Below are 24,465 nucleotides of genomic sequence, written 5' to 3'. Positions count from 1 at the left end.
CCTTGTCCGCATCCTATAGTAATGTCCCCAATCTATAGTAAAGTTCCCAATCCTTGCCCCCTTGTAGCAATGTCCCCATCCTATAGTAATGTGCCCATCCTATAGTAATGTGCCCATCCTATAGTAATGTGCCAACCTTGTGCCCATCCTATAGTAATGTGCCAACCTTGTCCCCATCCTATAGTAATGTCCCCAATCTATAGTAATGTGTCCATCCTTGTCCCCCATCTTATAGTAATGTTCCCCATCCTTGTCCCCTTGTAGCAATGTCCCCATCCTATAGTACTGTCCCATCCTATAGTAATGTGCCCACCCTATAGTAATGTCCCCAGCATTATCCCTATTCTATAGTAATGTTTCCCATCCTTGTCCCCTTGTAGTAATGTCCCTATCCTATAGTAATGTCCCCAGCCTTAACCCCATCCCATAGTAATGTGCGCACTTTGTCCCTATCCTGTAGTAATGGGTAGGGGGGGGCAGCGGCTAGGACTTAGGCTACTTTCACACTTGCGTTGGACGGCTTCCGTTGCTATCCGCAGCCTTGAGGAATTACGGTAACCATTGCAGGAAACCGTTATATTCCTCATAGACATCTATTAGCTACGGATAGCAACAAATGGTCTTGCGTTGCATCCGCTGCACGACGCAGCGTCATTATTTTGACGCTGCGTCAGGTGGAAGGAACGCTGCATGTAGCATTTTTTGTGTTAAAATAGCGCACCTTGACTGACTCCGTTGGAATCCGCCACGGTGTCTAATTATTGTCTATGGTGGCGGTTTCTGGCGCTAAGCGGCGGAATCCGCTAACGGATTTCATCACGTTCTACTGCGCATGCTCAGCATGTCCAGCAGAACGATCAAAATCGTTTAAAATCACTCCTGGTCTCTGTCCCCCCTCTCCCCCCCTCTCTTATACTCACCGATCACGGGCACGGCGCTGCACAGCTGTCACACTGCTCCGGCGGCTTTTCCTCTTTTGAAAAAGCCAGCCGTCCATTATTCAATCTCGAATTGACTGCTTCCCCCGCCCACCGGCGCCTATAATTGCTTGCAGTCAGACCCGCACCCACGCTGAGTGACAGCTGTCTCCCTGCACCCAATCACAGCCGCAGTCTATATCGTGCAGTACAATAAATAAATAATTAAAAAAAACAGCGTGCGCCCCCCCCCCCCAATTTTGATACCAGCCAAGGTAAAGCCACACGGCTGAAAGCTGGTATTCACAGGATGGGGAGCGCCACGTTATGGGGAGCCTCCCAGCCTAAAAATATCAGCCAGCAGCCGCCCGGAATTGCCGCATCCATTAGATGCGACAGTCCCGGGACTCAACCCGGCTCATCCCAATTTGCCCTGGTGCGGTGGCAATTGAGGTAATAAGGAGTTAATAGCAGCAGCCCATAGCTGCCACTAAGTCCTAGGTTAATCATGGCAGGTGTCTCACCGAGATACCTACAATGATTAACCTGAAAGTCCGGGGAGGAGACACCACCCCTCCTGAGGTCAGGCAGAGGTCCCGTCCTCCCCGAATCTAAGGTACTGTATTTGCAAAGCGATCGCAGCCACTGGGGCTGCGATTTCGCCATGACGTGCTGGGTACGTCATGGGTCCTTAAGTACCAGGGAGCCATGATGTACCCAGTACGTGATAGGTCGCTAAGGGGTTAATGTGCCGTGCTTCACACACACAATAAAAAAAACACCTTTCTTCTCACCTGTCCCGCGTTCCCTCGGGTCCTCATCTCTGCTTCGTACGGCCCCCAGGCCCATGCCCCTGTTCACTATCGCGGCAGCTGCAAGGGGCCGCAGCCACTGTCAGTGATTTATGTCAGATGATTGTATTGACAGCGCGAAAGCGCAGCGCCTGCAAAACATTCATCTGACATAAAGCGCAGACAGTGGCTGCAGCCCCTGCCGTGATAGTGAACAGGGGCACGGGCCTGGGGGCCGCACAAAGCAGCCTGAGGGGACGCATGCGGCCCGCGTGTTTGAGACCCTTGGTCTAGACCAGGGGTCTCAAACTCGGCTGGGTGTATGGGCCGCACCGAGGAAAAAAATAATTTGGGGGGCCGCATTCTTTGCAGGACAAAGTGACATTTTTATTGGTACCATATATATATTTTTTTACACACCTTTGGATCACTGATTTTCAACATTTTTCACTTGTTTATTATAACAAATGTGCACATTCTTTGGTTAAATCTAAAAAAAAAAAATTTGATGTTAAAAAAAAGTCATGCCTTATTTTGTTTGTTTTTTTACATTTTATCCCTTTCTTGTAACTAATAGTGTTACAATTATCACTATATAGAAATTTTGACCAACATCCTTTAGTAATGTTCCCTATCCTATAGTAATGACCCCAGCCTTGTCCCTATCCTATAGTAATGACCCCAGCCTTGTCCCTATTCTATAGTAATGTCCCCATCCACTAGTATTATGCCCATCCTTGTAATGTCCCCATCTTTTAGTAATGTCCCCATCCTATAGTCATGTGCCTACCTTGTCCCCATGCTATAGTCATGTGCCTACCTTGTCCCCATCCTATAGTCATGTGCCTACCTTGTCCCCATGCTATAGTCATGTGCCTACCTTGTCCCCATCCTATAGTCATGTGCCTACCTTGTCCCCATGCTATAGTCATGTGCCTACCTTGTCCCCATCCTATAGTCATGTGCCCACCTTGTCCCCATCCTATAGTCATGTGCCTACCTTGTCCCCATCCTATAGTCATGTGCCCACCTTGTCCCCATGCTATAGTCATGTGCCTACCTTGTCCCCATCCTATAGTCATGTGCCTACCTTGTCCCCATGCTATAGTCATGTGCCTACCTTGTCCCCATCCTATAGTCATGTGCCCACCTTGTCCCCATCCTATAGTCATGTGCCTACCTTGTCCCCATCCTATAGTCATGTGCCCACCTTGTCCCCATGCTATAGTCATGTGCCCACCTTGTCCCCATCCTATAGTCATGTGCCTACCTTGTCCCCATGCTATAGTCATGTGCCTACCTTGTCCCCATCCTATAGTCATGTGCCTACCTTGTCCCCATCCTATAGTCATGTGCCCACCTTGTCCCCATCCTATAGTCATGTGCCCACCTTGTCCCCATCCTATAGACATGTGCCTACCTTGTCCCCATCCTATAGTCATGTGCCTACCTTGTCCCCATGCTATAGTCATGTGCCTACCTTGTCCCCATCCTATAGACATGTGCCTACCTTGTCCCCAGGCTATAGTCATGTGCCCACCTTGTCCCCATGCTATAGACATGTGCCCACCTTGTCCCCATCCTATAGACATGTGCCCACCTTGTCCCCATGCTATAGTCAAGTGCCCACCTTGTCCCCATCCTATAGACATGTGCCCACCTTGTCCCCATCCTATAGTAATGACCCCAGCCTTGTCCCTGTTCTATAGTAATGTCCCCATCCACTAGTATTATGCCCATCCTTGTAATGTCCCCATCTTTTAGTAATGTCCCCATCCTATAGTCATGTGCCTACCTTGTCCCCATGTTATAGTCATGTGCCTACCTTGTCCCCATGCTATAGTCATGTGCCCACCTTGTCCCCATGCTATAGTCATGTGCCTACCTTGTCCCCATGCTATAGTCATGTGCCCACCTTGTCCCCATGCTATAGTCATGTGCCTACCTTGTCCCCATGCTATAGTCATGTGCCCACCTTGTCCCCATGCTATAGTCATGTGCCCACCTTGTCCCCATGCTATAGTCATGTGCCTACCTTGTCCCCATCCTATAGACATGTGCCCACCTTGTCCCCATGCTATAGTCATGTGCCCACCTTGTCCCCATCCTACAGACATGTGCCCACCTTGTCCCCATCCTATAGACATGTGCCCACCTTGTCCCCATGCTATAGTCATGTGCCTACCTTGTCCCCATCCTATAGTCATGTGCCTACCTTGTCCCCATGCTATAGTCATGTGCCTACCTTGTCCCCATCCTATAGTCATGTGCCTACCTTGTCCCCATGCTATAGTCATGTCCCCACCTTGTCCCCATGCTATAGACATGTGCCCACCTTGTCCCCATTCTATAGACATGTGCCCACCTTGTCCCCATGCTATAGTCATGTGCCTACCTTGTCCCCATCCTATAGTCATGTGCCCACCTTGTCCCCATGCTATAGTCATGTGCCCACCTTGTCCCCATCCTATAGTCATGTGCCCACCTTGTCCCCATGCTATAGACATGTGCCCACCTTGTCCCCATCCTATAGACATGTGCCCACCTTGTCCCCATGCTATAGTCATGTGCCCACCTTGTTCCCATCCTATAGTCATGTGCCCACCTTGTCCCCACGCTATAGACATGTGCCCACCTTGTCCCCATGCTATAGTCATGTGCCCACCTTGTCCCCATCCTATAGACATGTGCCCACCTTGTCCCCATGCTATAGTCATGTGCCCACCTTGTCCCCATCCTATAGTCATGTGCCCACCTTGTCCCCATGCTATAGTCATGTTCCCACCTTGTCCCCATCCTATAGTCATGTGCCCACCTTGTCCCCATCCTATAGACATGTGCCCACCTTGTCCCCATGCTATAGTCATGTGCCCACCTTGTCCCCATCCTATAGTCATGTGCCCACCTTGTCCCCATCCTATAGTCATGTGCCTACCTTGTCCCCATGCTATAGTCATGTGCCTACCTTGTCCCCATCCTATAGTCATGTGCCCACCTTGTCCCCATGCTATAGTCATGTGCCCACCTTGTCCCCATCCTATAGTCATGTGCCCACCTTGTCCCCATCCTATAGTCATGTGCCCACCTTGTCCCCATGCTATAGTCATGTGCCCACCTTGTCCCCATCCTATAGTCATGTGCCTACCTTGTCCCCATGCTATAGTCATGTGCCTACCTTGTCCCCATCCTATAGTCATGTGCCTACCTTGTCCCCATGCTATAGTCATGTGCCTACCTTGTCCCCATCCTATAGTCATGTGCCTACCTTGTCCCCATGCTATAGTCATGTGCCTACCTTGTCCCCATCCTATAGTCATGTGCCCACCTTGTCCCCATGCTATAGTCATGTGCCTACCTTGTCCCCATCCTATAGTCAAGTGCCCACCTTGTCCCCATCCTATAGTCATGTGCCTACCTTGTCCCCATGCTATAGTCATGTGCCTACCTTGTCCCCATTCTATAGTCATGTGCCTACCTTGTCCCCATGCTATAGTAATGTACCCACCTTGTCCCTATTCTATAGTCATGTGCCCACCTTGTCCCCATCCTGTAGACATGTGCCCACCTTGTCCCCATGCTAGACATGCTGTAAACTGGGATCGGGGTTCGGACACTTACCTCCCCGCAGGGTCTGCACTGCCCGCCGTACAGAGAAGGAGACTGTACCCCAAAAGAGACAGTCAGGGTCCCCAAATGGTCCACGCTACGGGGACTCAATCTACAGAGAGTGCCGGGGACAGAGCAACCTGGGTCACTACATTGGCACTGGTCCTCCGGGGACCTGAACCAGCAACCCCTGGGTCCACAGTGAGTAGAGACTGTTAAGGACAACCTGGTGTGGTCTCCATTATTGCCCCTCTACATCTCCCAGGCACAGCCCTACCTGGGAAGGGCCTACCATCACAGCTGCCATTACCATCATCCCTGGGAGTACCCACATTGAGCAGCGGCGGTTCTCCATCCCTAACCGCAACCCGCAGGTGGCGTCACATGACAAAAACTCTTATCTCCCCTGTAAATACCCCCATTAACAAAAGGGGCTCAGAGCACGGGACCGGGCAACGGTCACCAGAGTGACATTCCCATTTGTTACCGCCCGGGACCCAATACCCCCTTCTTTGGGCGCTACATAATGACTGTAGGTCCAAAGAGAATCCAGTGGGTCAGAAACCGAGACAGAGGCAGAAATTAACAAGGGTTCCTTTACTGGGTTGAGAATTAGAGTATCATCCAGAATAAATTATGATTGATTTAAAACCCCCTCAAAAGCTCCACAAAAGTGGAATTAACACACTCAGCTTTTAGCCGGAATCAAGAGTTCCCGGGTTAAGTATATTACCACAGAAATCGGGAATACATTTACCAACTCACCGGGTTGACAAAGACAAAGACAAACAGGGGTCAATTTTTCTGCACCAAGGTATACTGCAACTCTAGTGCTTCAAACAATATCAATCCCAGAATCGCTAAACATAGAAATTTAGCAGATATCGTTATATACCACCAGGGGTAACTCTTGCTACACCAAGATGCATAGCTACCCTGATATTTACAATTACCCAATGTTGGTTACTAAGTCAATTGGGGGCATATCCATGTAAAACCCAACATGGTAAAATATCGGTTACCGTTAGTAGCTTGTGACACCCGACACGTGTTTCGCTTTCTTCGTCAGGGGGGGCGTGTCTGATCGACCAGAGAGGAGGTTTAAATACCGCCCACCTCTTATGGGTTCATATATGTATTAACAATCTTGTATTTACTTTTCTGATCGATATTTTACCATTATGGGTTTTACATGGATATGCCCCCAATTGACTTAAGCGGGCTTTGCACGTTGTGACATCGCAAGCCGATGCTGCAATGTCGCACGCGATATTGTACCTGCGACGGGGGCGGGGACTATCTTGTGATAGCTGGCGTAGCGAAAATTATCGCTACTCCAGCTTCACATGCACTCACCTGCCCTGCGACTGTCGCTCTGGCCGGTGACCCGCCTCCTTCCTAAGGGGGCGGGTCATGCGGCGTCATAGCGACATCACACGGCAGGCGGCCAATAGCGGCGGAGGGACGGAGATGAGCAGGATGTAAACATCCCGCCCACCTCCTTCCTTCCGTAGAGCCGCCGGCGGCAGGTAAGGAGATGTTCCTCGCTCCTGCGGCTTCATACACAGCGATGTGCGCTGCCACAGGAACGAGGAACTACATCGTACCTGTCGCTGCACCGGCATTATGGAAATGTCGGTGAATGCACCGATAATACGATAACGACGCTTTTGCGCTCGTTCATCGTATCATCTAGCATTTACACACTACGATGTCGAAAGTGACACCGGATATCCGTCACTTTCGATTTGACCCCACTGACATCGCACGTGCGATGTCGCAACGTGCAAAGCCGCCCTTAGTATTAGTAACCAGCATTGGGTAATTGTAAATATCAGGGTAGCTATGCATCTTGGTGTAGCGATAGTGACTCCTGGTGGTATATAACGATATCTGCTAATTTGATTGTTCCTTGCATAATTGGGCTCTTTGATCGCTTTTTTTCTCTTCTCCTTTCCAACTCACCAGGTTGAACAAAAAACCCAAAGAATTAACTATAAAGGCAAGAGGTGTAAATCCAATGGGGGCATCTGAGGGAACCTCTGAGATGGCGCACTGAGTATAACTTATCACCACTAATAGCAAAGCCTTGAATTTTACCAACGTCTGTTTTACACTGAACAAAGGGATACCTAGGTATCTTAAAGCTATGGTACCGTTAACCTCCACGGACGTTTCACACAGGCCTGAGGTCCAAGTCTGCTGTATATAAGAAGGAAGAAATAGGAAACACAAAAATCTTCTACTTGCTCTAAGGGTGTCTTCACCCCGGTCCTGCCACGCAGGGACCCTGGACTTAGTCGATATGATCCAATTACTCCACACAGAACACGGTCTCAAGCCCACAGCTCTGTAGTAATCCTCAGACAGAACACAGGCTTCCTCAGTCCAGAGAACAGCCCTCCCCTCAGGAAATTGGAGCTCCTTTCTCTCACACAACGTGGTCCAATTCCTTCAGCACCGCTCATGGTTCTTGTGCAGTCACCGATCAGGAGTTGTGTAAACTCTGCTGCGTCACACAGCTGTCTCCCTCAGCCAGCCAGGGCTCAGCACTCTCCCTCTGAGGTAACTCTTGCATCTGTCGCGGGCGGAGGAGGACGCCACTGTGCTGCGCTCGCTAACGCTCGGGTCCGGCGCTGCTGCGGCTGCTGCTGCTCGGTGGCTCGAGCGGTGGGCCGGACCTGGGGACTCGAGCGGCGCTCCTCGCCCGTGAGTGAAAAGGGTTGCTTGGTTTGGGGGATTTAGTCTGTGACACCACCCACGGTTTGTGGTGAAGATAGGCACCACCGCTGCTGGTGATGGGGATCCCGGGAGCGATGGCAGGGAGCAGCTGGGATGTTGTTTCCCCCCTCCATGGGTAGGGGTCGGTGGTCCCGGGGCCCGGTGGTGAGACGGGGAGGCAGGGTTGGTGAGGTGCAGGGTTGCAGGGACAGCGCGGCGCGGTGCCGGATGGCAGGGGTGTACTCACTCAGCAAGAGATGCACAAAGTCCTCGGTAAACCAAACGTCTGGATGGACGGGTCCCGCAGCCGGCTGCAGTGTCTCTCCCCGGACAGGTGATGGCGGCTGTCTTTCCCTGCACCTTTGTGTACTTGTTTGACTGCGATGGATTCCCAACGGTAGTCCGCTCCCCGGTGTATGGATACCGGAGGAGCCAGCTTGCCCGCAGGCCCTTGCCCTTGGGTCTCTAGCCTTAGGCGGTAGCTGTATACCCTCACGGTGTGGGCGGTTGCCTTCAATCGGGCTTTGGCTGTTAGGAAACCAGTGGGGTTCCCGTCACACTCGGATTTGACTATTGTCTGCGGCTCCAAGCCTGGTCGGGGTCCGATGGCCCTGCCTGTGTGTGCTGGCTTCACTTCGCTCCCCGGTCGGTACCGGTGGGCCAACGCCCGACCTCGGTCCTACGGTTCCGCGTCGATTCACCTCTCCTGCAGACGGCCACCACCGTCTGCCAACCTTGCTGTCAGTGCCTGGGCCACAAACCCAGACACCCAAGTGTTTACTCCTCACTCTTCAACCTCCTAAACTGTTCTCCCACTTTTCCCCGCCTCCAGGCCTGTGAACTCCTTGGTGGGTGGGGCCAACCGCTTGGCTCCGCCCCCACCTGGTGTGGACATCAGACCCTGGAGGGAGGCAACAAGGATTTTAAGTTTGGCTAATGTTACTGTCTAGTGGGGGTGGGGGTGTTTGTGTGTTACCTGTGATGACCTGGCTAGTCCAGTGCGCCACACATCTACAGGGTCTTTGACCCAAAACCCTGCTGATCAGAGCAGGCAGACAGAACTCACAGGGTCCTACTGCACTGTTGACACAATCACATTTCAGACTCTCACATATCCCTGATTAAGACATTCATTTTCTATTTGTCGAAACGCGGTTGGATCGCATGTCTTGTACTTTATGTTCTGTGGAGACCAATGTTGCATGATGGATTTTAAAGCTTGAAATAAAGGAACTATTTTATTTAATCCCTTTCTTTAATCCGCTGGATTCGCTTTTTCTTCGTGTTTTTCACCTGTATCAGTAGAAAGCAAGAGAGAGCTATCTGCCTGACGCTTCCTCTCCATCATTCCCCCACTGTGTCTGTGTCGCGGGCAGGGGCCAGACCTCTGCAAGGGGGCTGCTCAGAGATGCTCGGATCCAGGGCTCCTCCGTGGATCGAGTGGGAACAGGACTCGGGCTCGAGCAGCAGCCCGCCGCCCACGAGTGAAAAGGGGGTTTTATTTACAAGGGAGGTTGTCTGTGACGCCACCCACGGTGTGTGGTGAGGTACGGCACCACCGCTGCAGCTATGGGAGGCCCGGGGAGGTGTAATGGCAGCTGGTTGTTAACCCCTCCGTGGGTAGGGATGGATGTCCCGGGGCCCAGTGTCTTTATGCTGAGGATTAGTAGTGCAGGGACCGGCCAGGCCGGTGATGTTACTCACGATGAGAAGAAGTACACAAGTCCTGTGGTAAACCAAAATGATCGTGGCCGGCCTCCGCTGACGGGTGTATCTATTCCCTCACCCGGGTGTGGTAGTTAAGTCTTTCTCCTCTGCACTGTTTGTGGAAAATGGGACTGCCTGGTGTGTAACGCAGGTTCCCGCTCCCGGTTCTTTGATTGGGAGCCGTGCCCGTCTGGCACTGACCCGTGGGATCTACAGGCCCTGGCGGTGGCCCTATCCCTCTCTGTTGGTGGTTGTCTACTTTTCGGGACTTAGGCTGGGACAGGACCTATAATCCTGTCCTTAATCAGTGAATTAGCTAGGCCGCTGTTTTCGGTCCCGGCTTCAGGGTCCGAGTACCCCCTTTCTGTGCGTACGGTTTCCAGTCGGTTCTCCGGTGGCTGCAGCGGCGAGCCACTACCCTGTCCCGGTCCACTCTGGATCCCCGCAGCCGTCTTCCTGTATCCTGCAGACTATGGCTACCGTCTGCCACCTAGCCAAGATGTCAGGGCTCCGACCCTGGCACCTGTCAGATTTTGAGCCTCAGACCACGACACAGGTCTGAGCTCCACACGTGAACTCTAAACTTAAGCTAACTGCTTGTGTTCCCACCCTGGACTGTTTAGACCCCTAGGTGGGTGTCGCGGGCGGCGGGGCGCTGCTCGACTTAACGCTGACGCTCAGGTCCGGCGCGGCTGCTGCTACTGCTGGTCGGTGGCTCGAGCGGTGGGCCAGATCCGGGGACTCGAGCGGCGCTCCTCGCCCGTGAGTGAAAAGGGGAGGATTGTTTGGGGATTGAGTCTGTGACGCCACCCACGGTTTGTGGTGAAGGTGGGCACCACCACTGCTAGTGACGGGGATCCCAGGAGCGTTGTTAGGGAGCAGCTGGGATGTTTTCCCCCTCCGTGGGTAGGGGCTGGTGGTCCCGGGGCCCGTTGAGGTGACGGGGAGGCAGGGCTGGCGAGGTGCAGGGTCGCTGGGACGGCACGGCGCAGTGCCGAACGGCACTGGGGCACTCACTCAGCAATAGAAAGTCACAAGAGTCTCTGGTAAACCAAACGGCTGGATGAACGGTTCCCGCGGCCGGCCGCAGTGTCTCACTCCCCGGACAGGTGATGGTGGCTGTCTTTCCCTGCACCTTAGTAGTTTGCTTTTGACTCCAATGGCTTCCCAACGGTGGTCCGCTCCCCGGCGTATAGGTGCCGTAGGAGCCCGATTTGCCCGCAGGCGCTGGCCCTTGGGTTTCTAGCCTTTGGCGGTGGCTGTATACCCACACGGTGCGGACGGTTGCCTTCAAACGGGAACTGGTAGTTGGGGAACCCCTGGGGTTCCCGTCACAGTCGGATTTGACAATTAACAGCGGCTCCAAGCCTGGTCGGGGTCCGATGGACCTGCCTGTGTGTGCTTAGTTTCACTCCGTTCCCCGTTCCGGTACCGGCGGGCCGACGCCCGACCCCGGTCCTTTCGGCTCTGCGGAGCTCCACTAACTCCTGCAGACGGCCAACACCGTCTGCCAACTTTGCTGTACGTGTCCGGGCTCCGACCCAGACACCTGTTTTGCTCCTCACACTTCCACTCTCTAAACTCTTCTCTTACTCTCTGTTTTTCCCGCCTCCAGGACTGTGAACTCCTCGGTGGGTGGGGCCAACCGCCTGGCTCCACCCCACCTGGTGTGGACATCAGCCCCTGGAGGGAAGCAACAAGGGTTTTGTGTTTGACGTGTGTTTCTGTCCGGGGGGGTGGGGGTGCGAATGTTATTCATGTGGCTACCTGGTTTGTCCAGGGCGCCACATGGGCGTTTCCTAACTGCCTAATCCCACCCACTGGTGTGCCTGTCTTGCCCTGAGGGGGGTGACTAGGGTTTCAGGTTGGCTGATGTAAGCCTTTGGGGACTGGTGTGATGTGGGGGCCTAAATGTGCGTGTACCTGGTTCTCCGGGGCGCTACATCTGCACTCTGACATCTGAGCACAACAAGGGTCAATGATGTCACTGCTGTGCACCCGCTGTGCCAACATGTTCAGTGAGGCAGGACTCACGCTGAGGAGACCGGGGAGGAGGAGACGAGGAAAGGGGACTACTTTAGTTTATTTACTAAACTATGGGGGGGTGGATTATAATATTTGGAGGTCTATGGCGGCGCTCTATAATACATAGTGGACTATGGAGGTGCATTATACCATTTGGAGGACTATGGCGGGGCACTATAATACATAGTGCACTATGGAGGGGCAGTATACTATTTGGAGGAGTATGTGGTGTGTATTATAATATATGGAGGACTACAGGGGCGCATTATACTATATGGAGGACTATGTGGGCGCATTATAATGTTTGGATCACTATGTGGGTGCATTATTCTACATGTAGGGCTTCAGGGGTGCATTATACTATATGGAGGACTATGTGGGTGATTATACTATATGGAGAAGTATGGGGGTTACATTATACTATATAAGAAGCAATGTGAGGCCCATTATACTAAATGCAGGAGTATGAAGGATACATTATTCTATATATAGGGCTATGTGGGGCCCATTATTCTGTATGGAGGACTATGTGGGGCCTATTATTCTGTATGGAGGGCTATGTGGTGCCCATTGTTCTATATGGAGGGCTATAGGATGCATTATACTATATGGATTACTATGGGGCGATTATCCTATATAGAATATTATGTGGGTGTATTATACTATATGGAAGACTATGTGGGGTCCATTATATTATATGGACGACTATGGGGTGCATTATACTATATGGAGGAGTATGGGGAGTGCATTATACTATGTGGCGCCCATTATACCAAAGGGAGGACTGTGAGGAGGCACTGCATAATAGGGTTATTTGAGAGCTCTTTGTTGGGGGTCATGATACAGTGTGAAGATACGTAGGGCCATTGTACTGTGTGGAGGTCACCGTTGGGGTCATACTGAGTTGGGGTCACCATACTTTCTGTAGTTGAGGGGTGAGTACAGTAGGGTGATCATACTGTGTGTGGAAGGTACTGTGGAGGACCTCACTGTGGGGTATAATACAGTGTTTGTGGGACACTTTTGTTGGCATCATACTTTATGGGGGCCATGAAAGTGGAATCTAGGGGCTGCAATAGGAGGAAAATTACTTTGTAAGGCCTGTAAAGTTGTGCGATATGTTCTTATGTCACCCAGACAAATATTATGTATATCTTTGTTTGTTTTGGTGGGCCCAATTAGATCTTCTGCTATGGGGCCCCATGACTTGTATGTGCCCCTGGCCCGTTCTGCTCCTGCCTGTGTTGTAATCTACTGCCTGCAGTTTTGGAGCAGCTGCACTTCAATGTGACTGTCCCCAGGTGACGGTGAAGACTCCCTCTCCTCCCACCATGGATGGTCCCTGGGGGCTAACGGCATCTTCTCTCACACAGAGGGGAATTGCTTAGAGCGTTTTCCCAGTCAGATAGAGCAGATGGTTGTGTTTGGTTCCTTGAAGTAGGGTCACGAGGATGTTACTGTAACTTTCTATATGGAGCAGGTGATGAAGACCCCAGAGACCCCCATGCTTTACCCTGGTAGTGTCAGCACAAAGCAGAACTTAAGGTGACACTTCTTACTGTATCCTTCAGTGTAGAGATCAATGACGGGTAAGAAGGGACGGCCACTGAACTCCTCGCCTTGATTTAATAAGGCGTCCGTCACTGCTTCATAGCCATAGACGACCACAATTGGATCCGTCAACTTCCAGATGGTGAACACTGGACCATATTTTCTGTAAAGCTTTAAACAAAACATAAATAGGTTAATAATGGGGTAAAATGGAACAAGTGACCTAATCTCCCCACACCAGGGTCCAGAGGGGCTATTTCCTGACCATACAGAGCCCTTAGAGGGCGAGAGCCAGGCATCTGTGTGCAGCTGCCTCTAGGTGGAATATTTTTATTATAACACTGTGATGGTGGAATATGGAGGGTTGTGTAGGTTCATATTTTAGGCGTGGTTCACTGTCCATTCTCTGTATTGCTTGTGTGTACATTGTATTGTCTGTAGGTAATCACCCCCCGTAGTGTTCCTGTCCCTAGGTCTGGAGAGGGGGACCTGGGATCCACCTAAACTTTCTGCTTACCTGAAGAGTTGGCCAGTCAGGCTGGGAAGGAGAAGAGAGAAGGATTGCTCCTCGGGGAGGAAACGGCAGCACTCCAGAGAGCCGTTGAGAAACCCCCATTTGCCTGGAAAAGGACTGCTGGAGGATTGAGACTCATCCCCGGGACATTTATGCCATTCCTGATCTATTTTACCCTCCATGTGGTGCATTATTTGATGCTCATTCTGTATTGCATGGAATAAATATGCTTTGGATTGTTCATCCACCTCTTGCTCTGTTGATTGTGTGATATGTGAGAAAGACCCCATCACAACTGTTGGCAGTGGTGGGATCAACAAAGCAAAGCCCAATGGAGATCCACCCACAGAGTGAGTACAGAAACTGGACCGTATCCAGTCTACATGACAGAGCCACAGATCTGGGCCTGAACCACCATGGACTGAGTAAAGAGGCCTTAATTGATCTACTGGTGGATGCGAGCCAATCCAACTCCTCCCAGATGTCTGACAGACAAGCACTGGAGACGGGGATCCCTGCCCCAAAAATCCAGTGGTTGGTGTGGTTCGAAGAAGAGATGACAGCTCTGGGCCCTGGTGTATCTCAGGAGTATAAGGAGGAGGCTGCTTGCCGAGCACAGAGGAGACAACAAGCAATGGAGTCCGGCAGAGGGAGTAATGTGAGTTGGAGTGTAAACCCAGCGATCCGGGAGGTTGTACAGATCACTCGAGCGGACTTCAAGCCATTTGATGAGGCTTCTGGGGATGTGGAAGGGTTCTTCAAGGACTTTGAACAGCAGTGTGCGGTGATGGAGGTTCTCCAGCTTTTGAAAATGCCAGCCGCACATTATTCCATCTCGTATTTCCTGCTTATCCGCCCACCGGAGCCTATCATTGGTTGCAGTCAGACACGCCCCCATGCTGAATGACAGCTGTCTTACTGCAACCAATCACAGTCGCCGGTAGGCGGGTCTATATCGTGTAGTAAAATAAATACTGTAAAACAATGACGTGTGGTCCCCCAATTGATACCCAGCCGAGGTAAGCACATAGCAGCGGGCCAGTATTCTCAGGCTGGGGAGGGCGAGGGCCATGGATACGGCCCCCCTCTCACAGCCGAAAATATCAGCCCGCTGCCCTGAGAATGTCGCATCCATTAGATGCGACAGTCCCAGCGTGTTACCGGCCCTTCCCGATTGCTGTGATGCGGTGGCAATCAAGATAATAAGGAGTTAATAGGAACACATAGCTGTCACTAAGTCCAAGATTAGTAATGGCAGCATCTATGACACTCCATCACTAATCTGTAAGTAAAGTAAATAAACACACACCGAAAAATCCTTTATTTGAAATAAAACAGCAAAAAGCCCCTCTTTCACCACTTTAGTAACCCCCAAACACCCAGGTCCGGCGTAATCCACACTGATTCAGCGACGTCTGTGAGTGAGTGCTCAATGCAGCCTAATTCCGTGAACGATGCTGCAGGGGTAACTACAAGGTCATTTCTCACGGTCGGTGATGTCAACACATTACCGATCGCGAGAATTTCAGTGCTGCCGTAAAGCACAATTCAGAGTGACGTCAGTGACCCTGCGGGAACTCAGATCCAAGCTCCCGCAGGGTCACTGCTCCATCACACATACTGTTGGAGGGGGGGGACACAAACATCACAAATAAAAGCTGTAATATCATCTATCTATCCATCTATCCCTCTATCTATCCCCCCATCTATCTATCTATCCATCCATCCATTCATTATCTATCTGTCCTTCTATCTATCTACCCATTATCTATCTACCCATCTATCCCTCTATCTATCCATTATCTATCTATCCATCTATCTATCTATACATCCATTATCTATCTATCTATCCAATATCTATCTATCCATCTATCTATCCATTATCTATCTATCCATCCATCCAGACATCTATCCATCCATTATCTATCCATTATCTATCCCTCTAGCTATCCATTATCTATCTATCCATTATCTATCTATCCATCCATTATCTATCTATCCATCTATCCATCCATTATCTATCTAGCCATCCATCCATCCATCCATTATCTATCCATCCATCCATCCATCCATTATCTATCCATCCATTATCTATCTGACCTTCTATCTATCTACCCATTATCTATCTACCCATCTATCCCTCTATCTATCCATTATCTATCTCCATCTATCTATCTATCTATCTATCTATCCCTCTTTCTATCCATCTATCTGATAGATAGATAGATAGAGGGATAGATGGATAGATAGATAATGGATAGATAGATAGATAGACAGGCAGACCGATGTCAAACACATATATAATGTCCCACCTCCCTGCATATTCTAGGCTGGCACTCTTTAGTGACTTTCATGTGGCACTAAAAGGGTGCCTAGCCTTGTATTTAGCCAAAAAAAAAAAAAATAATTAAAAAAGAAAGTGACGTGGGGTCCCCCCCATTTTTGACAGCCAGCTAGGGTAAAGCAGATGGCTGCAGCCTATAGACCAAAGCTGGCAGCTTTATCTTGGTTGGGGAACCAATTTGGAGGGCTCCCAGGCTCTTTTTTATAAATAAATCATAAAAAAAAAAATGGGGTTCCCCCCAAATTGGTTCATTAGCCAAGGTAAAGCGGACAGCTGTGGTCTGGTATTCTCAGGGTGGGAAGGTCCATAGTTATTGGCCCTTCCCAGCCTAAAAATAGCAGACCGCAGCCTCCCTAGAAGTGGCGCATCCATTAGATGCGCCAATCCTGGCGCTTCGCCCCAGCTCATCCCGTGCCCTGGTGCGGTGGCAAATGGGGTAATAAATGGAGTTGATACCAGATGTGTAATGTCACCTGACATCAAGCCCAGCAGTTGGTGATGTCATGGTGTCTATCAGATACCCGACATCACCAACTGTCAGTAATAAAAGTAGAAGAAAAAAAATAGACGACAAAAAAAAAAATATTTGAAAAAACGCTCCCCAAAACATTCCCTCTTTCACCAATTTATTGTAAAGGAAAAAAAAATCCCCTGTAATCCATTTTGGAAGTCCCACGATGACTCTGTACCTTCTAGAATATGGGAGGCACGCTCAGGGAACGTGTCCCCCATTTTCTAGGAGTGCAGACCCTCCATGTGAGGAGTGTGGGTGCAAAGAATCTGCACCTACCCTCCCCGGGTAACAGCAGCAGTGTCCGTGCAGCCAGAGCAGCTCAACAGTCTGTTCTCACTGAACACAGGAAGCTGAGCTTACAGCCGCGCTCTGCGCATGCGCATACTGTGTATTGTGAAGGAGGAGGGATGCGGGGGATCAATGCTGCAAAAAGGTAAAAACACCGGAAAACACCGGAGGTGGGTATGGGGGGGGGACTTAGCTGGACCTGGGGAGTAGTTTTCAGTCGCATGTGTCATGGCACATGCGACAGAAATCAGAAGAAGAGGGTGAATGCGGGCGTCGCGTTAGTGTGCGTCCTGTCATCTTGGATGAATTGGGAGGGGGCAGAAATGCAGTGAGGCACCTTCTACAGGCTGTGCCCATACTGTTTCTGCCTTTTCCCATCCATTTCATCCTTTTCCTCAGTCACCACAGGTCACCGACGGGTCCAACATGAAATTATTCTGGTTTCCCATAGACTTGCATTGGGGGTCGATTATTCGCGAATACTCGAATAGCGTCGAGGTATTCATCGGATATCCGTCGAAGCGAATAATAGGGTATTCGATCATCCCTATTTAGGATGTATGCCCATAACATGTCCCAGGCATGTCGGAGATGGCTGGAAGCGGAAGACGCCTTCACTGTGGAAGATGTTATGCAGGTATTTCTTATAGAGCAATTTCTTTACAAGTGTCCCTCAGAAATACGGGAATGGGTCAGAGAGCGCACGCCGGGCACCTTAGATCGAGCTGCAGCCCTGGCTGATGAGGCCCTTACTAGCCGACCGCAATGGAGGAGGCTTATGGGAAATAAGCTGCAGCCTGCTCCTCCGCCCAGGCCCTTTCCAGTTATATCTGCCCATCCACCCAGCTGCAGGCCGATGACATCCAAGTCTCACAATTCTGGGCCCCAACAGTTCCAAAAATGTGGGAATTACAGAGAGGAGATGTTATGGGTGCGGGCAAACTGGGCACCTGCAATCCAGTTGAACCACAAGGACTCAGAGGGACCCCCACCTTGTCCGGTGTATTTTGTGTATTCCATCCCGCCTGAGGAAGAGGTACAACCACCTCCACTGGAGTGTATCGCTGACCCCTGCACCATAGATGCCCCTGTTGGAGTATATGGACTCTGGCCTTTGTCACCAGGTTCTCCTCCTGCCTTCTCCAGAATGCACATTGGAAGGAGTATGACGCAGAGGAGATGTTATCAATGTGGGCAGCCTGGGCATTTGCAAAACACTTGCCCTGCTGGTCGATTGAGGAATGATCTTGCACTAGATTGACCTGTTCATTCTCTACAGCCAAATACAAGGGGGGGGTGAAGAGTTCTCACCCCTTCAAGCTAACTTTCCTAATGACTCGGACACATGTTCCGCCACTAGGGGCTGCTGGGGTGCGAGCCACAGCCCCAAGTTCCTCTCACCATCAAAGTAAGCACCTACAGGAGGTTGTGCTGGATGGACAGCGAATCATTGGATTTTGGGGGCATTTCTCACAATAGCTGATCCCCGGGTGGTTTGGCCAGAGGCTATACATCATGGACCAGGGATTATTATTGAATTGGCTGGAGGACCAAAGGCTACTGTAGATCTGGACTTTGGTTTTGGGGTTAAGCAATGTGTGGTTGGGGTGATGAGTGGCCTGCCTGCAGATATTCTCCTAGGAAATGATGTAGGAGATCTACAATGCCGATTTGTGGGTGCAGGAAACAGTTTGATCGAAGGAAAACACAAAGGGAAGATTGTGCTTCCAACCCTACCGCTGTACAAGGGACTATCCACAGCTGAGCAACATGGACTTAAGTGAGGTGGTCAGAGGTCTGTGTAGACCTCATGGCATACTCACTTATTAAGAAGGAGGGAGAGGTTGTGATAGTGGAATATGGGGGATTGTGTATCATGTTGTAAAGGTTCGTATTTTAGGCGTAGTTCACTGTCCATTCTCTGTATTGTTTGTGTGTACATTGTATTGTCTGTAGGTAATCACCCCCTGTAGTGTTCCTGTCTCTAGGTCTGGGGGAGGGGGCCTGGGATCCACCTAAACTCTTTGCTTACCTGAAGAATTGGTCAGTCAGGCTGGGAAGGAAAAGAGAGAAGGATTGATCCTCTGGAGGGAAAAAGGCAGCACCCCAGAGAGCCGTTGAGAAACCCCCATTTGCCTGGAAAAGGACTGCTGGAGGATTGTCACTGATCCCCGGGACATTTATGCCATTCCTGATCCATGATCCATGTTACCCTCCGTGTGGTGGATTATTTGATGGTCATTCTGTATTGCATGGAATAAATATGCTTTGGATTGTTCATCCATCTCTCGCTCTGTTGATTGTGTGATATGTGAGAAGGACCCCATCACAAACACATTCTATGACTATTATTTTGGCACTATATGGTGACAGTATTTGTGCACCGGAAGATACTATTATATACAGTGGGTACGGAAAGTATTCAGACCCCTTTAAATTTTTTACTCTTTGTTTCATTGCAGCCATTTGGTATATCTTTTTCTCATTAATGTACACTCTGCACCCCATCCCCCATCTTGACAGAAAAAAACAGAAATGTAGAAATTTTTGCAAATTTTTAAACAAGGAAAACTGAAATATCCCATGGTCATAAGTATTCAGCCCCTTTGCTCAGACACTCATATGTAAGTCACATGCTGTCCATTTCCTTGTGATCCTCCTTGAGATGGTTCTGCCCCTTCATTGGAGTCCAGCTGTGTGTAATTGCACTGATAGGAAGTGATTTGGAAAGGCGCACACCTGTCTATATAAGACCTCTCAGCTCACACTGCATGTCACACCAAATGAGAATCATGAGGTCAAAGGAACTGCCCAAGGAGCTCAGAGACAGAATTATGGCAAGGCACAGATCTGGCCAAGGTTACAAAAGAATTTCTGCAGTACTCAAGGTCCTTAAGAGCACAGTGGCCTCCATAATCCTTAAATGGATGAAGTTTGGGACCACCAGAACCCTTCCTAGACCTGGATATCCAGCCAAGCTGAGCAATCGTGGGAGAAGAGCCTTGGTGAGAGAGGTAAAGAAGAACCCCAAGATCACTGTGGCTGATCTCCAGAGATGCAGTAGGGAGATATGAGAAAGTTGCACAGAGTGGCCGACGGAAGCCTTTCCTCAGTGCAAGACATATGAAAGCCTCATAGAGTTTGCAAAAAAACACATGAAGGACTCCCAGACTATGAGAAATAAGATTCTCTGGTCTGATGAGATGAAGATGGAACTTATTGGTGATAATTCTAAGCGGTATGTGTGGAGAAAACCAGGCACTGCTCATCACCTGCCCAATCCCCACAGTGAGACATGCTGGTGGCAGTATCATGCCAGGGGGGTATTTTTCAGCTACAGGGACAGGACATCTGGTGGCAATTGAAGGAAAGATGACCCTGCACTGTATGGTAGCCTGTATAATATCACATCAGCAGCTGTAGCAACCTGCTAGTCCGGAGATCTCCAATATCACATACCTCAGGGAAGTATTTGAAGGCAGCACCTAGTCCTACATATTTGGGGGTACCCAGAAGCGGCAGAGGAGCAGGACCGGGGGGTAAGAGCTGAGATTTTTTCTGCTTTCTCCAAAAGGAGAGAAGGAAAATGAAGGTGAAGAGGATGGAGACAGCAACGGACAGCAGCGAGGAGACGATCATTATCCTGGAGGGTCAAGAAGGAAAAAATATATATATCACATGTCATTACAACATTGTATCCACTATACACAGCATCGCTCCTCCACCTCACAACTGCTACATAGTGATATATCCTGCAGATTATTACACTACTGACCTCTTCAGATCTGCAGAGCATCGCTCCTCCATCTCCTGACATAGATAGTGATAAATCTGGCAGATTATTATACCACGGACCTCTACAGATCTGCAGAACATCGCTCCTCCATCTCCTGACATAGATAGTGATAAATCTGGCAGATTATTATACCACAGACCTCTACAGATCTGCAGAACATCGCTCCTCCATCTCCTGACATAGATAGTGATAAATTTGGCAGATTATTATACCACGGACCTCTACAGATCTGCAGAACATCGCTCCACCATCTCTTGGCAGATACATAGTGATTAGAAATGAGTGAACCCATGGAAGTTCAGGTCCGACCGGACCTTAGTTCAAAGTTTGGTTTGGAAATCAGACGACCCCAAGTTCACCCCGGATTCTGAATCCCGCCTGTGAAATGATCATGGTATGGACTAGTGGGCTTCTAAACGAAGCAAAAATGGGATAGGAAATAAATAAATTTAAAAAAAAAAGTGTTTTTATTTTTTTAAAAATCTATCTTTGATAACCAGCACAGATAAAGGAGACAGCTGGGGGCTAATATTATCAGGGTGTGAATACCCATGGTTATTGGTCCCTTCCCAGCCTGAAAATAGCAGCCCACAGCCGACCTAGAAGTGGTGCATCCATTAGATACTTCAATTTGCCCTGCTCTTATCGATTTCCCTGGTGTGTTGGTAATCAGGGTAATAATTTTTGGGGTTGATATCAGCTGGGAATTGTCAGCTGGCATCAAGTCTATCAGACACCCCCATTACTAACCCGTTAAGTAGAAAGTTAAAAAACAAAGACAGAAAAAAAAAGTTTATTTGAATAAAGACCCCCCACACACCCTCGTTCACCAATTTATCACTTCAAAATAAATCCTGTAAGTTCCGACGTAATCCGAAGAGTAATGTCCTAAGACATCTATAGAATCCAATAGGGCTTGTTCTGAGAACGTTCTGAAGTTGGGATGGGATCAATATCTAACATGTTACCTGACCCATCAAGGGGGGTGGCGTTAGTGGTCCTCTTATCTTACTCTCTGACCTATTTATTTGCTTGGGTTGTAGGTGGGGAGCAGCTCCATGGGCTTTATCTGCCTTGGGCACCAAAATAACGTGTCCTGACCCAACCAACAATAATCTGAATCTTAACTCCCCTGATGAATCTGATCTGAGGCGTGTCGGGAGGCCATCTATGAAGGCACCTATGGAATCGATGAAACTTACTGGGAGCAGGAGTTGGGGAGAGGGTGGATTATGGACGTCCGATGATCCCCCCAATATTCCAGAGGCCAGACTGAGTCTTCCGATTTTCGTCCTCTGATGTCCTAGGTGGATTTGGACACATTGGGTGAGATTGTTCCTTTATTCTCATGAATTATGAATCCCATGTAATATGAGATGTATTCGTCTTCACAATGTCTTATCCCCTCTATCTACATCAGTCCATGAATGACAATGTAGAACTGGTGACTCTAAGGCTGTGTGCACACATTGCGTTTTGCAGACTTTTTTGCTGATTTTGGCTGAAGGATATGTCATCATGATGCCAGTAAAGTGAATGAGAATCCTGAAGTTTGTCGTGAACACGGTCAGGTTTTTCTCCTTGCACCTTTGTATAATCTGCAGTATGTCAATTCTTTCTGCGTTTTTAACCAATTGAATTCAGTGAAAAAAATGCATCAAAAATATATTGAAAATGCATTGAAAAACATGGCAAAATGCAAGTCTTTCCTGCCAAGAGATATAACAATAGTGCAGAAATTTCTGCAACATGGGCACATAGTTTAAGGCCTCTTTCACACGTCTGTACAAAACACGAACATTTGCATAGTCCGTGGTGGAGGTGCGCATGTGTGTGTGTGCCGCCCCCGTGGGAGTAGCCAGGCTGCTCGGATCCGGGTTCGCTGTGGCTCGAGGGTCTCCGGACCCAGGGTCGTGCTGCCACGCAAATGAAAGTGGGTATTTACAGGGCAGTCGATGTATAGTTCGTGATGCCACCCATGGTGTACGGTAATTTGGAAGTACCGCCGCTGCCGTTGGGAGTACCCGGTGTGATGAAGTGGGGCAGCAAGGTGTCGTAGCCCTCCACGGGTAGGGGGGATGCTCCGGGACTCGGTGAGGGGGTTGCCGTGGGATGCAGGGGTCACTCTCGTACTCACTCAGGTCCATAAGCAGACGCTCACAACCGGGTAAACCAATTCTCTAAGCACCGCTGCCACTGAGGGGAGCTCGTCCGGGTCCCATCCCCTATGGTGTTGCTTGGTGATCCATGACCTGCCTCCTGGCACTAAGTTTAATTTCAACTTGGTGGCCTAGTAGTATGGAACTTGCCAGGCCCCGCTCCCCACTTTGGCTAAGTGTGGGAGCTTGGTCTCAGGGCTCACGCTTGGGATTTTCTGGACAGTTTTGGGTTGGAAAGTCCTATCCCCCTCGTTATGCTAGTGCCCCGATTCTGGAGCGGGTGGGAACAGATTATAAAGGCTCCGTTCTCCTCAGGTGAATTGTCGGGTTGCCTGAAGCTACTCCCCGACCTAGGGTCCATGTACCCCATCGTGCCTTCGGCCCCGGACCGGTGGCAGTGCTAGGCTGCCGGCTGTCCTCCTCTACAGGTCCAGGCACCTTGCCACAATCCCCTGCAACCAGGGGTCCGACTCCTCTAGGCCCAGACCACCGTCTCTAACCTAGATAACTTCTACAGGAGCCACCGCTCCCGACTTCCTCTTTTACTCTCCTCTACGCAACTCTCTCCTCTTCACTGACTACACTACTCACCTCCCCTCCCCTCCCTGACCCCCCAGGTAGGCGACTCTATTCCACTCAACCCGTCCACTGGTGTGCCTGGTGGGTGTAGTGCAGGGTGTATCTAGGATTTGATTTGCTGTTGGAGGCTACACTGTAAGATAGGGACCCATAACAAAAAGGGAGGTCGATACTGCACGGGAGGGCAGTTTGTGCAGTACCCTGTGACGACCTGATAGTCCAGGGGCGTCACATGTGCATGTGTCCATGTGTTCTACGTGTGCTGTCCTGAGCTATCCGTGTGACATCCTGATAGCACATGGACCGCATGAGCTTGTATACTTACCTGTCTACAGCGTTGTTGTTACTTCTGGGTCCGCGGTCAGTGCAGTGAATATTCATGAGCATAATGAGCGGTCCCAGAAGCAACGGCAGAGACAGCAGCACCAGAGACGGATAAGTAGAAAAATTCTTTATTTTTATGTGACCTGTTTTCTCTCTGGTACATGTCCCATGGATGTCACACAGATCAGGGTTTTTTTTTTTGGCGTGTGCACACTGGATACTTCCTGACGCCGGAGATCCATGAAGGGCATTACACACCGATATCGTTAATCTTTGATTTTATGCTTTATATACAGTATGTAAGTTTGTATTGTTTCTGCACACCTTCTTCCCCTGATGAAGCTCGTTTAGGGCGACACACGTAGGGCTGGGTGCTACACGCACCGTCATGTATAGGTTGTGGTCTGTCCAAAACAGCTAATACTATATGGTAGTTTTTTTGATGGGTCCTCTCCTCCCGGGTATATCCTCAGCTAGAGTCATTATACTCACTTGGGATTACTTGTTTGACTATTTTACCATTTACTGGATTATTTAAAAACTTAGTAGAGACGCCATTTGATTGTTATGCCACATATATCACTTGCTGATGTTACTCTTGATTATATACTGGTTTTGGACAATACGGC

The 24,465-nt window shown here is 49.7% G+C and overlaps 1 protein-coding gene across 1 annotated transcript in view; it reads right to left on the bottom strand.

Annotated features, from left to right (window-relative positions):
- LOC142243803 (cytochrome P450 2C8-like) overlaps window positions 1-24,465 on the bottom strand; it is a 103,514-nt gene that overhangs the window by 69,646 nt on the left and 9,403 nt on the right. Inside the window, exons 2-3 of the mRNA XM_075316007.1 lie at window positions 20,438-20,621; window positions 13,327-13,489 (exon numbers count right to left, since the gene is read on the bottom strand). Of these exons, the coding sequence (XP_075172122.1) occupies window positions 13,327-13,489; window positions 20,438-20,621 (347 nt within the window). The remainder of the gene's footprint in view (window positions 1-13,326; window positions 13,490-20,437; window positions 20,622-24,465) is intronic.

The sequence above is a fragment of the Anomaloglossus baeobatrachus genome, chromosome 6 (genome assembly GCF_048569485.1).
Source record: "Anomaloglossus baeobatrachus isolate aAnoBae1 chromosome 6, aAnoBae1.hap1, whole genome shotgun sequence".
Taxonomy (NCBI): Eukaryota; Metazoa; Chordata; class Amphibia; order Anura; family Aromobatidae; genus Anomaloglossus; species Anomaloglossus baeobatrachus.
The sequence above is the reverse complement of the archived record's forward strand: the minus strand, read 5'-3'. Positions and strand labels throughout refer to the sequence as shown.